This window comes from Gallus gallus, chromosome 4 (genome assembly GCF_016699485.2).
Source record: "Gallus gallus isolate bGalGal1 chromosome 4, bGalGal1.mat.broiler.GRCg7b, whole genome shotgun sequence".
NCBI classification, from domain to species: Eukaryota; Metazoa; Chordata; class Aves; order Galliformes; family Phasianidae; genus Gallus; species Gallus gallus.
Genome location: NC_052535.1, coordinates 56658895 through 56672075, shown reverse-complemented (window position 1 = coordinate 56672075; position 13181 = coordinate 56658895). Strand labels below are relative to the sequence as shown.

At 42.8% G+C, this 13181-nt stretch overlaps 1 protein-coding gene across 13 annotated transcripts in view; it reads left to right on the top strand.

Moving 5' to 3' along the window:
• Nucleotides 1–13181, top strand: part of ALPK1 (alpha kinase 1) — a 38141-nt gene that overhangs the window by 16922 nt on the left and 8038 nt on the right. For 11 of the 13 annotated variants that reach the window (XM_025150500.3, XM_003641265.6, XM_004935949.4 and 8 more), the window contains 5 exons: nucleotides 7859–8057; nucleotides 9502–9561; nucleotides 11090–11176; nucleotides 11954–12030; nucleotides 13044–13139. In XM_025150500.3, the coding sequence (XP_025006268.2) occupies nucleotides 7859–8057; nucleotides 9502–9561; nucleotides 11090–11176; nucleotides 11954–12030; nucleotides 13044–13139 (519 nt within the window). Of the gene's footprint in view, nucleotides 1–290; nucleotides 423–1434; nucleotides 1574–3416; nucleotides 8058–9501; nucleotides 9562–11089; nucleotides 11177–11953; nucleotides 12031–13043; nucleotides 13140–13181 lie in introns of all 13 variants that reach the window. The other 2 variants (XM_040699400.1, XM_040699401.1) reach the window with 2 other exon arrangements.

The window sequence follows — 13181 nt, the reverse complement described above, 5'->3', positions numbered from 1 at the left end:
CCCTGCTCAGCACTCCGGCTTCGCAGTGTTTGTCTGCTCTCTCCCAGGACAAACACCTGCAGTAAGCTCCCGGAGAGACCTGGATAGATGGGAGATTAATGCGGCAGTAATAGAGGGGCAGTGTTCTCAGCATTATGCCCTCTCCCCAGGTAGATGGATCCTTTCTGAGATGATACCAATTATTTATTGCTGAAACATCTGTTGATAACTGCAGCTGCCCTTGTTAAACAAAGCATATCATGGGGTCATAGACCATAGGGACCTAAAATCCCACCGCATGCTCGTTTCAGACTATTCACCAACTCCCCCTGAAGTCCATTGGTGACCGTCGGCTTCAATGCTTCGTCGTGTGGTTGAAAATACTTTGTAAACATTGTGCTGCCTTTCCCCGTGTGCTTTGAAGTATTATTTCATCTTCGCTGGTAATTTATATTCCAGTGCTATTGTACCATGGGAAAAAGGGAAAACCTTTTTTGTTTTCCATTTAATTGTAGAAAGACTGACATTTTGACCTGTATTATTAGTATTAGTCGGGAAAGGGGATTTTTTTCCCCTTCATTCATTCCCTGCCCCCCCTTCTTTTTTTTTTTTTAAATAAAATTTCAAGGCAGAGCAAAGGCTGCTTCAGTTCTTTGAATAAAAAGCTGGGAGGGAAATGAGGCTGAAGAGAAGTGATTACAGTGCGATGAGGAAAGATAAAAGTCTGAGCAACTTTTTTCTTCTTCTTTTTTTTTTTTTTTTTTTTTTTTTTTGGCATGAGGGACAGAAGGATAATGTAAGTCCCCAAGGGAAAAAATATATATAAGTCTTTGTCAATGACATGTTCATCAAAACCTTAAAAAAAAAATCTCATCTCTGTTTGTTTTAATTTGCCATACTCAGAATAAGCTCATAAACCGTAATTCATTACATTTAAAAAGCGCTTTGAGATCCCTGAATGAAAGGCGCTTCATTACCATAACACACTGCGCGGTGTGGAGCTCTGGCTGCCCGTGCCCCGACCGGGCCGTTCTACGCTGCGCGTCACGTCGGCTGAAAGGCTCCATGAGACCAGCGCAGGGAGTAAGCGGATTAGGCTTTGGCTTCAAGGGTTTGCCTTAGTGCTACACTTTTAAAAGTGGGATGCCCGATGCTGGTGGCTGTGTACTAGTCTGACGCACCAAGAAAGCAAAGCCACCCACACCTGCATCCTTTTAGAGTGCTCTTCTTCAACTCCACTGTGGGATCGTTACCTCTGTGTCTTGACCAAAGCTCTAGGAAGGCAAAAACAGCTTGGCGTTTCACAACAAACCAAAGCCAAATCAGAATTGTAATAGGACAAATGCAAACAAACAGAGGTAACTTCTCTAAAAAAAAAAAAAAATACTTGCCAAAGGGTAAAGGCTGAGGCTGCACTTCCAAAAGGGAGACTTGCAAGTGTTGCCCTTCCTGCAGATCACCCGAATCTGGAGAGATGGAAATACCCTTGTGCTCAGTGACCAGCCAACAGAGGGCAACATGCCCATGAGCACACAGGCTTTGATTCCTGCAAACCCTACTGTGAGCTTCATTGGAGTGAACTCCAACTCTACATGTGAGTAGGTCTCTTTTGGGATTATTCATGAAATGTTTGGTTGTATTTCCTTATACGATTAAGAGCCTGTTTTCAAACCCCTTGTAATGATGTTAACGATGAAGGAACATCATTTTTACCATAAGCAGCAGAATTTCCTGCATCGAGGTTCAGGCATTCAGTCACGAACCAGGACCTACTGCATAGGTACCGTGTAAGTGCAAAAACAAAGCCTCAGCTTCAAAGATTTCATTTCCTTGTGCAATGACACCAAGGACAATCATTCTCAGTTTATATTTAAATGCACTGTTGAAATGACCTTCAATCACCTTCAGATTAAAGGTGTCTATCAGGTTGCATGTGTGCTGAGACTCTCCAAAAACGGGTTTCCACCAAGCAGCTGTGCAGGAGGCTGTGCAGGCTGATCTCCACCCTGGTCAGGAGAGAGCAGATCCTGGCCCTGGTCATGTAGAATTTCCTCGCAGTTGATGTGGCTATGGAAAAGAACAGAGAATAAGTCCCTGCAGCGCTTGCCAGGGCTTTAGCTAATTATGTGCTGCTGGATTGTCGTCAGGATAATCATTCTAAGGGAAGTGCCCCGATACCCTTAGGGGTGTGTGTGTGGCACTTGAGAGCTGCAGCCTTTGAAAAACAGCCCAAGAGGGAGCTAAGGATTTAGTTTTCTCCTCCCCATACCTGCTGGTGTGGTAACAGGAGAACTAAAGCCCTTAGGATCTTGGTCGTTCTGGCTGACCTTTTGCTACCTGCCTCTTAAGAGCTCTTCTTGGGTGATCTGCGTGAAGTGGGGAGTAACCGAGCCCAGAGCTGTGACTGCGGGCTGAACTCAATTCCTGAAGGGCTTGGTGGCATCCCAGACTCCTTATGCTGTGGGAACCCTGTCACTTTGGGGCTTTTTGAGTGAGAAGTATTAGAAATCAGGCCCCATCAATGCAGGAGGATGGCCACCATTTCATGGGTCGATCATGCTGCCCAGCCAAGGCAGCGACTTCAGTGGGACAGCTTCAGCACTGCAATGCAGCTGGCCAGACCTGGTCCTGCTAACATGCAATGCTGCAAAGCACTCACCTTCCACTGCACATATGGGAAAACTGCAGCAGGATTCGCATGGGCAGTGCCAGGAAAAAAATGGGAGCTGTGGTCCTGGGTACCAATAGGGTTATTGGTTTACTTTGCACATCAGCAGGATTTACTGTTCTCAGCTGATGCTTCATGGAACCTTTTGTCCCTGGAAAAGGCTTTGAGTTGTCTTACTGGGATCACTGTGTTTGTTTTTTTTTTCTCTCTTCCAACTGCTTCTCAAATGGATTTTTATTTTGAGGACAGATTTAGGAAAGAGACTCTTGGATCTGTAAATGATAATAAGGGTAGTGATGCTGCCCTATCAGGAGAGGTTTGTCACTAGCACTTAGCTATTTTGAAGTATTAACATATCCCCTTTAACACAGTATTTTAATGTAACACAAGGAAACACGAATAGTTTTTAATTAGTTTAAAGACTGGGCACAGCAGGGGCAAATCAGTGCCACAAAGTTCCTGTTATACCTATGACTGGTAGTCAGCAAAATCTTTCCACTCCAGGGGTCCCTCAAATCCCTGCTGACAGAAAGAGAAAACCCACAGGAGCTCCCACTCAGGAAGTTTCCTCAGTGCTTTAAAGGATTTTCTTCTGTTCTTGCCCCAAAAACCTCCCACTGAGAATGTTCAAGTCCATCATGGCAGTGTCTCCTGGTCCCACTGGCAAGTGTTTTCCCATTGTCCACTCAATCTGCAAGCAGCACCTAGGGCGGGGGTGGTGCCTTCTCTTCATGTCATGGTGAGATATGTGTCCTTCTCCATCCTGCAGATGGTTTGGGACATGGTGCAGCCAGGTGGGCTCTCCTGGCTCTGCTCTGCTGGAGTAAGTGACAGTGGAGGAGGCAGCACACTCAAGAGCAGGAGCTGGAAACAGAACGAGGAACGTGCCCTCGGTGGTAAAAAAAGCAGGGGGCTGTCGGTAAAAGCGAAGGGAAGCCACTGCCCCCATAGTTTCTCACTTCATGAAGGATGATGTGGCAGCTTGTAAAACTGATCCATTCTGTGGTGTTTTGAGTTGCTAATAATGGACCTAATGTTAGGCTCATTGAATAAACACCCGACTCTCCATTGCCTTCAGGATGAATAACGTGAGCTAATTAAGAGCTTCAGTTGCTCAAGCCATTAAATTGGATCCTCTGCTGCTCTGAGCAGAGGGGAAAGTGTCCAGGAGCCTCTCATTCCTTGCTCTGCAGCTACTTACTGCACAACTCGCCCATCCTGTGTTTGGGCTTATCCATCTGCACATCATGGCCATGCTTTCCCCTGCCAGTCACAGAGGTGGTAGGAGGCTTAATTCATTGTTATTTGCAGAGTGTGCTGTGATTGCCAGCTGAAAGGCTGAGATTGATAGAGAAGTCCCGTGCAGTGACAGCAGCTTTGGTCTCTTGGAAATACAGGCTTTGCTAACAGTGCGTGGGGTAAAAGGGCGAGACTTCAGCCAAATCCATTGCTGTTTTGACTGTGTGTTTAATCTGACAGGGGACGAATGTAGGGGGAGAAAGAGACGGGCAATTTGTTAGGGTTCAGTGAAGTGCTAACTAGCAGTAGATCTTGAGGGAGAACCAAAGCACCTGGAAATGCCTGCTCTGTGCACACAGCTTGAGTTTTTCGTGACTGCTCTTGGTTTTTTAGGATTTAAAACCTCAGCCTCGATTACAAATAAAGACTAAAATAGGGTGAGATGAATGACCGTAGGCAGATACAGGGGTCCAGAGCGCCTGCAAAACTGTGTGTGCACTCCAAAAATGATTTCAATCCTTGATGCTTGCAGGGGTGTTTCTGCAACAGGGACCCTTCTGCACCTGCAGGCTGCGTGGGGACTTGCCTGTGGGACTGTTGCCTTATAAAGAGGGCAGAGAGAGTGGATTAAATCAATATTTCATTTATTTGGGCTTGTAATTCCTCTTACATCAGCTGCCACATAAGATCTCTGCAACTCCCTTCCCCTCCTCCCCACCCTCATTTACTATGCACCAATAATTTTCCTTTGACGCGATGCTGCCAGCTCCCGTGCCAGATGGCCCCGGTTCTGAGCTGCTCCCTCTCGGGAGTGGCTCCATTGTCAATGCAGAGGAGGCATCGCGGCTTTGAACCCAACACTGGGACCCAAACTTCGGCCCCGGCGTGAGGAGGAGTTAACCTACTAATGCAGGAAACCATGCACACAGCACACCCTCCCACTCATCACCATTAAGGACAAGCCCTTCACTAAAGGCTGTTTTGCATTTTCCCCCACGGTCCATGTATAGAAATCTCGTGCAAATTTAATTCTGTCACCACCTGATTCCACTTCCCAGGCGTGAGGTTCCCTTTGTGTCCTAAACTCAATTAGACATATGCATTGGGCATCACGGACACAGATGTTAAAACAAAGTGCACACGTACCCCGCTCTTTCTTTTTCTCTTTTCCCCCTTCCATGGAGATGTGGATGCAGTGAGAAAGAAAGCGAGTAAACCTGTTTATTGCATTCATCCCCTCTGAAGAACAGTGTGCCCGCAAGTGAGAGCCGAGATGGGCTGAGGAATTCCAGAGTGGTGCCATTTGGCAGTGGGTGAAAGGCGTGGGTATGGATTTCTGGGTGTGCTGCCGGGAACGTAATTGCAAAGCTTGACACCGAACCATGTCCCTGTGTGCCACACAGCGTGCGGCCCGGCCTTTCAAAAAAAAGTAGCTGAGTTTCTCCCCCTGGCTTGACTTTTCTACATTTTGTGTCCATTTGGTTTTGGAGAGGGACACAAGAGGTTTCGGCATTGAACGGGGAGTTAAATTATGCAGCTGCAAGACTGCCAAGCCCTTCAGAATAGGATGCTTCGTTTAGATTTTCCACAATGCTATTGAAGTGCTTATTTTCCTCCTGAAGAGACACAAACAGATGCAAACTTCTGTAAACACTTTAGAAATGAATTCAGTGAGTTTGGCCTCTCAGCAGTGCTCAATAGCTGACAGAAAAATGTCTAATTAGTGCAAGTGGAAATAATAGGGCCACTTGGATTCCTTCCATCCTCCTCCAAGTCTACTTTTCCTAGGGACTCAAAGGCCCTTTTGTTTGGTAGGTCACCCTCTCTCAGGCTTTTGTGCTCCAATCTATTAAAGGAAGAAGGGGAGGAAAAAAAATAGATTAGGCGATGCTCTGTGCTTAAATATATGGCCTGTTCATGAGCATTTCGAATGGATAGTTTGCAGTGTCAGTTTACAGGTGCTTAGAGAGGGGGATTCCTCCATTGTTGACCGGCACATGCGGGCTGTGCGTAGGGAGCTCCAGGAATCCTTTTCAAGTGCCATCTTGTTCAAAAATCCAACTCAGGCTCAGGAAAAAAAAAAAAAAAAAAAGGAAAAAAAAAAGGAAATTTGCACAGATCTGCCTCACTGAAGTGCAAACAAGCCAGAAAATGCTTGAAGAGGGCTGATACTGCAGCCCAGCGTTCATGCCATAGTCGCGGACTTGTCTCCAGACAGTTTGATACGGGCTTCCCCCACACCTCAGAGGGCTCTGTTCATTAGAAACAAGTGTTAGTCAGGCTGCTGCCACTCCTGCCCTTGAGAAGTTGGTGATTATGCTGCTGAAATCAAGAATGAGTCTTGATGTCAGGAGGTGGTTCTCTGGACTGAGAGCAGATAGCAGAAGTCCAGCCAGGGTGGAGACAATGAGGAGGCTCAAGAAGCCCAGATGGTGACTGGAGTGATCAACAGCGTCTCTGACACGGTGTTCTTGGACCTGTGTGTCTACACAAGGAAGAAGGGAAAGAAACATATGCTGAAGATAAAAACTGGAGATAGCTGTCCAACACAGTGTTTCAGTGGGGATTTACACAAAGCCTTCTTGACAATCATCGTCTGATGATGCAGTGGGGCCTGAGCCCCTGAGTTGCTTTAACTCTGCTATTAGCAGATTTACTGACTGACAAGAATGCTATGAGAAACACATCCTTGGTATGAGGAGACTTCATATAGTTGAAGGTGTTTTCTTGCTTTATTCTCTTGCAATTTCTGCCATATCACAACACGGTACTTGAGCATTGCCAGCTCCCTGGCACTGGAGCCAAGTGGGACACCAGGAGGCAAGGCTCTGAGGGCAGCATGAGGCCACTGCCATGAAGCCCAGGCAAGCCACGACTGTGCCTAGCACCCCTGAGACTCCATGGCCAAAGAGATGGGTCCTTTGTTACAACTCATTGCTGTGTTTTGAAAGTGGTGTGCTACCAACCACAGGAAGTGGTATTTGACAGCCATCCATGTGGCCTTTTCCATCCTCAGTGAAGAACCACATGCCTTCTCATGGTGGTTTCACTGGGCTCCTGTCCTCTTAACAGCATGCTGCCTGAGGAGCTCTGGATGATTCCTTATGTTTTGATCCTCCATCCAAACTTAAAGCTGCGTTGATGCTGATGGTTTATAGCCAGGGTCTGGTTCCACAGATAGCCGCATGGTTCCTAAGTGTCCCCCATTTCCTAGGGGAATTCTAAGGAAAAAGAGGAAAAGAAAAGCTGAGAGTCATATTCTTGAAAATGTAGTACTCAGACAGAAGATAGTCCCATCTGAGACAAATGCTTTAGTGACCATTTCCAGTCTCCCCAGACTCCCTTTTAAAATAATTGTTATTACTGCTATTAATCGTTGGGTATAATTTAAATTCATTAACAGACGACCAAATTATATGGTTCCAAATACTGAACAGCAATTACAAAGACAAAAAAGAAAAAAAAAAAGAAAAAGAAAAAGGAAAAGAAAAAGAAAAAGAAAAGCATGCAGTTCAAAAAAAAAAAAAAAAAAAAAAAAAAAGAAGAAGAAAGAAAGAAAGAAGAACACCAAAAAACCAAAAACCAGAATCTTTCAACCTTAAGAGTGAAAATATGGCCAGAATTAGTCAAATTATAGGTTATAGTAAATATTTAATCACTGCTGCTACAAGGACTTACCCCCTTATGTAAAGGCCTAGGAAGACAGAGGTTTCGAGTAGAAATTCTGAGACAGCCTTTTAATTGCTAGTTTGCTTCTTGTATTGTTTGGTAATTCTACTTGCATACAAAACTGTGCAGTTAACTTACAACAAATGTAAATGACTGAGGAAATTCAATCTGTCTTAAAATGGTATGTAGCAGCCCTTTTAGGAGAAGTTTTACTAAAGCTGAGTATTTTCTATAAACAGTTGGAAGAGCCTTTGCTCCGTGAATTTCTTCGCAGTAGCCCCATTGCACTGGTGTTCTTTTCAGGTTTATTTGAAAGCTTCCATCATGGTCAAGGATTGTGTGACAGCAGCTGCTATTGTGTTCTTGATTGACCGGTTCCTGTACTGGATTGATGCCTCAAGCAAACTCCTGAAGATCGCCAAGGGCTTACACAAGCTGCAGCCCACCACGCCGATCGGTCCTCAGGTGGTCATCCGCCAGGCTCGCCTTGCCGTCAATGCAGGTACCAGCTCCCAGGCAGCCACTGCTCCATTTTCTCAGCTCAGACCCAATTAGGAGCTACTTGACTTTGAAGAAGATACTTTGTCCCTTTCTGGGGATGACATGCTTATGATCCCGGTACCATCTTTTCAAACACACAGCCCACTCCCAGCCCCCTTGGGCCCTCCCAGCTCCTCTCACTAGCACAAAGGGCTGGTATAAAGGGCTTCAGAGCCAAAAGCAGTAGAGAAAATTGTGAAAGGGTGTGGAAAATACTAATTGGAGCTTTTGTTCCTTAACAAATATTCCCCGCTGGTTTCAAACAGGGATATCTGAATTGCTATACTTCTGACCAAGGGCCTTTAAAAAGTAAATTAGAGTCCTGGCATTTTCTCTGCACTGTCCCAGCTGCTTTTTTTTTCTTTTTTTCCAGTGGGACCACTTGACTAAGCAAACAATGCAGCTTACACCCCCACTAACATAAATTGATTGATCTGTTTATTTTTTAAATGTCCTTTGTTCCTATAACACGGGCAACACCTGAAGTGTTTTTTATGTATCATCTTCCCACTGGGAAGATGTATTCCTACTTCTTCTGAGGAGAAGAAGATAAATCCAGACAAACCTGCTTTGAAAAAGACAATTAAGGAATATTTTATTTGCAGAAAATAGTCAGGACCGTTAGCTCCTTGCAAAACCATTTTTCTGTGTGGCTGTGGACTTCTTCAAATTCTGTCATTGCTGTGGTGGCTGGGAACAGGCACACCCTGATCTATGGGCTAGTTCAGCCAGCATTCATATCTCTTCACTGGCTGGATCAGTGAATGAACTAATTTGGATAACTGTGACAAAAAGCAAGGTGCAACATGAATGTTGATCACATTAGACATTCAGACATTTCCTGTAGCCCGTCAAGCTGCCTCGGATGACTCTGCTATGCAACAAAACCTCTGAACCATATGACAGGTGGCTGAAATGCAGAATGCAGAATACCAACCTTCTGTTGCATACTGCATCCTTTTATACTCAGATTTCAGATTTTGTGATCATAGGGTGCTTCTTAAAAGCAGGTAGACTTGAGTCTACCTGGAGTCATGGTCCAGCAATGCTGAGCTTGTGTGAGCAGCTGGATTGTCTCTCAAACCAATGTACAGCCTTAACATCTCTCCTGAAAGAAAGTAAAGTGTTTTTCAGAAGTAGACGTCTAGTTAGAAACGTTTGTTTCAGCAGCATTTATTTTCAGGGTATTTTGGTGTATGCAGAATAGCCTGTGTCACAGTGATTCCTGAGCACGAGGCAGCATTTAGCAGTACACAATTCACTGGGAAGTTTAGGCTAACTCTGAATACAATTTCAGCACTGAGGAGTACAGTTTGCTGGGGCATTCACTAGTGAATATTTTTGTTCACATCACAACCTATGTTTTTATATTCATTTTCTTTATGTTTTGATTTGTTTTTAATTAGGTAAACTTTTAAAAGGGGAATACATCCTCAGCAGCCTTATTAATGACAATGGAGCAACAGGTAAATACATATTTGTTTTCCAATTTCATGATGACTGTTTGCTATTTTGGTGGGATTTTTTTTTTTTTTTTGTATCGATTTTAACAGTCGCACAAACTGCAAATACAGCCAATCTGACATCAGTCTCTTCTTATCACCATTCTTTGCAATGTCTTTGCTGTCAATTTGCAATCTCTTTACTACACCATGGAAACTCGATGGACACAATGATCACCAGAGGTCCATCCCAACCCCTATAATTGTGTCATTCTCTGAACTGAGACTTTGTTTTAAAACTTGAACAATCCATCTTTGTATGTCTTCACTTGGAAGGAAAAAATATTATGGATTGACAACCTTCCTACTAATTTATCTGTAAAATGTGGACCAATTTCAAGAAGTTTACTGATCTAAAAAGCAAGGACAACCCACACCCGCCAAGAAAACCAATCAGGCTGAGTAATGCTTATCATCTGCATTCACACTGATCTTGTGAATGAAATTATAACTATAACCCAGACCTGTAGCAGATAGCAGTATGCTTATTCACCATATTTTGGAGTTAAGGAAAAGAGAGCAGGACTTCCTTCTGCTGCTGGACAGACATGCAAACTATAAGAATGGGAATATTCCATAATGTGTGGTGATACTTTTAGAAGCTACTTTTTTTTCCCTTCCTGTCAAATGACTATCCCACTGGTGATACGACTCATTTCAGATCTGAAGGGGCATGTATTATGGTAAATATTCACAAATTTGGACAAGCATCCAAAATGACAATTTAATAATGGTTTTGAGACAGTGCATTCTAGATTTTTAGACTTGTTAGTTAATTCTTAGTCTTCAGAGTTGATTTAATCACCACAGTCAAATTTCTCTACAGCAATGAAAATTTAAAAAATTAGCAAGCCCATTCTGGTTTTTGTTGTTTTGTTTTTAATGTCAAATTGAGATTCTCATACAAGAATGGTCCTCATTCAAGAGAGCCTTAAAGAAAATACCTCATATCACAGTTAAAGTGGTGGTTTCATTTTGTATTTTAATCAGGTATCAAAATAGATTTGTTAATGAAAGACTTTGTGTAACTAATAATTCTGTTTTAATGTGAAAACTTTGGATTTCATCTTTGCAGTGCTCTGATATCTGGAAAGAAAATATTTTTTTGCCAGTGGTTGAAAGTATTTTGTTCCACTGCGTATGTCAGTGACAACAAAAATATGCAACGTAAATCCTTTTGCTTTTTTAATACAACTCACTATGCTTATATACAGTCATTTTTGGTTGCTTCGAAGAAGAAAGGTACCTTTCATATTTTATATTGTTCTTACTCTGTACTGCTGTCATTTAAGCTGCATGCTCATATAGCTGTCTGCTTATATTCCTTATTGCACTATCCCTTTGCCATCTCTCTGGCTGTAAGATCTGACTCAAATCAGATGGACTCAACTGAGAGATTCCTGACAGTTTGCTGGGATTTAGGTTGCCCTCAGAGGCTGAAAATGGCAGCAGCATTATTCATTCTCTATTCAAATTTTCACCTCTTTCTCAGGTACCTGGCAATATGCTAAGGAAAGTGATAGGATCCTTGTTCAGTCGGTCTGCTTACAAATCAGAGGACAGATTCTGCAAAAGCTAGGTAAGGTTGTTTTTTTTTTTTCTTTTTCTATAAGTATCTGTTCAAGGTTTTTCACTATTCAAAATAATGTATTTGTTGTCTGTCAGAATTTTAGCTTATGTGAAACATCTGCCCGGTGTCTGTAATGCAGTCACAGAAGATGAGGTATATACACATGTGTTGGAAGAAGCAAGGACCTAGAGCCATGTACCAAGCAAGCACATTTTAGGAATTATCATTTTATTATTAACGTAGCCAGAAGTCACGGAACATCCTGAGATATCGTTCCATTTTTCTTCTGATGTTTTTACCAAATTCACTGTTCCCAAAGGCACGCTATAGTTTAACAGAGATATATCACAGCGCTTTCCTCAGTCAATTAAAGAAGATCCCTAGCATTCAGCATGATGGACTTCTGTATCCAGGACTTGGTACCTGAGGCCATCAGCTTTAACTTCATGCTCTTGCTGTGACCCTTTATCTTCAGTGACTGCTGAACTGAAGTCTTTCATGAACATATAATATGTGTCCATATACAGCCAAAAGCTAAAGGAAACTAATAAATGTTCACTGTCGCCAAAGCAAAAAATGCCGTGGTTCAGTGAGGAAATATTGTTGGTAGCTGGATGATTGGATTAGATAATATTGGAAGTCTTTTTCAACCTTGTTGATTCTATTATATGGATTTATACTGTTCTGAGGGCTCCTGTCTCTAGGAAGTATAAAATACACCTAACCTGTTGAAAGCTACCAGGAAGTAGTAGTCTGTTTAGTAATTGTTTTTCTGTTTTATTCCAGGGATGTGGTATGAGGCAGCAGAGTTAATTTGGGCTTCAGTTGTGGGATATTTCAAACTTCCTCAACCAGATAAAAAGGTCAGATCTCCTTTTCACTCTTGATAACTTTGCCAACATAATAATGATTCCAGATTAGTGTCTATTTACTTCAGTCATGTCTTTTAGAAATAGTGTGTCAATTATGCAACTCAGACACCATTAACACTCAGGACAAATATTCTAGCTGAAGTATGGCACATCATTTATGCATGCACGCACAGGCTTATGGACACCTTTTTTCCTGCAGGGGAATGAAAACGAACGTTTTCATTAAGCAGGATCATCTGAAGTGAACCATTACCTAGGATGTCACAGGTGCCTCTGACAAGGACTCACTAATCCCAGAGTGCAGCCCTAGGTTTTTGGTTTTTTTTTCTAGGGCTACAGCTAAATTTATTTAGCCAGTAACTGAGATGTTTGCTGGAGGGTTCACAAGCTGCCCTATGCTAGCAGTTGTGGGTGATGGATATCCTCTGGCCCTCTGGTACCTAAACACCTTGCAACAGCTAGCATATCTGTCTTTAACACCTTTGTGAGGCATGGTCACGCTAATCTTCCCACTGCCAATGAAGTAGCAGTCACACCACGTGCCCGTAGCTAAACAGGAATGTGAACATAAGTCTTGTGAGTCCTGAGGAGATGTTTTAAAAATTTTTGTAATTGTACTCCAGCAGAGGATATACCACAAAAACAGACCTCATCACCTCACCCATACCTTCACTGTCACAAACAGCGCCTAGGAAAAATAGCTAAGGAAAATGCAGTGCTGTTCAAGTTTCTGTTGAAACTCAGAACTAGTAGTAATTAGGATAGCTGCCACTTAAGGAAACTCCTAAGTATACACCAGGCTGCACTTTCTGCAAGTTCAAACTGATAAAACCCTACCACTCTGAGATGACCACTCTGACTTTCTTAGTAGTGTTTCCCTTTGGAACTTTTTTTTTGTTTTGTGTGTTTTTCCTTGTTTGTTGTACATACAACCTAACTTACTGCAATCAACAATTCATAGCATGGGGGAAAAGCCTTACTATTACTTTCCATTTCTTTTTCAGGGAATTGCTACTTCCTTGGGTATTCTGGCAGATATATTTTCTTCTATGAATGAGAAGGATTATGTACGTTTTAAAACCAATGCTGCAATTAACCTGGTAAGACAATGGTTTGTTTTTTATGAGTGCAGATTCTTCAGA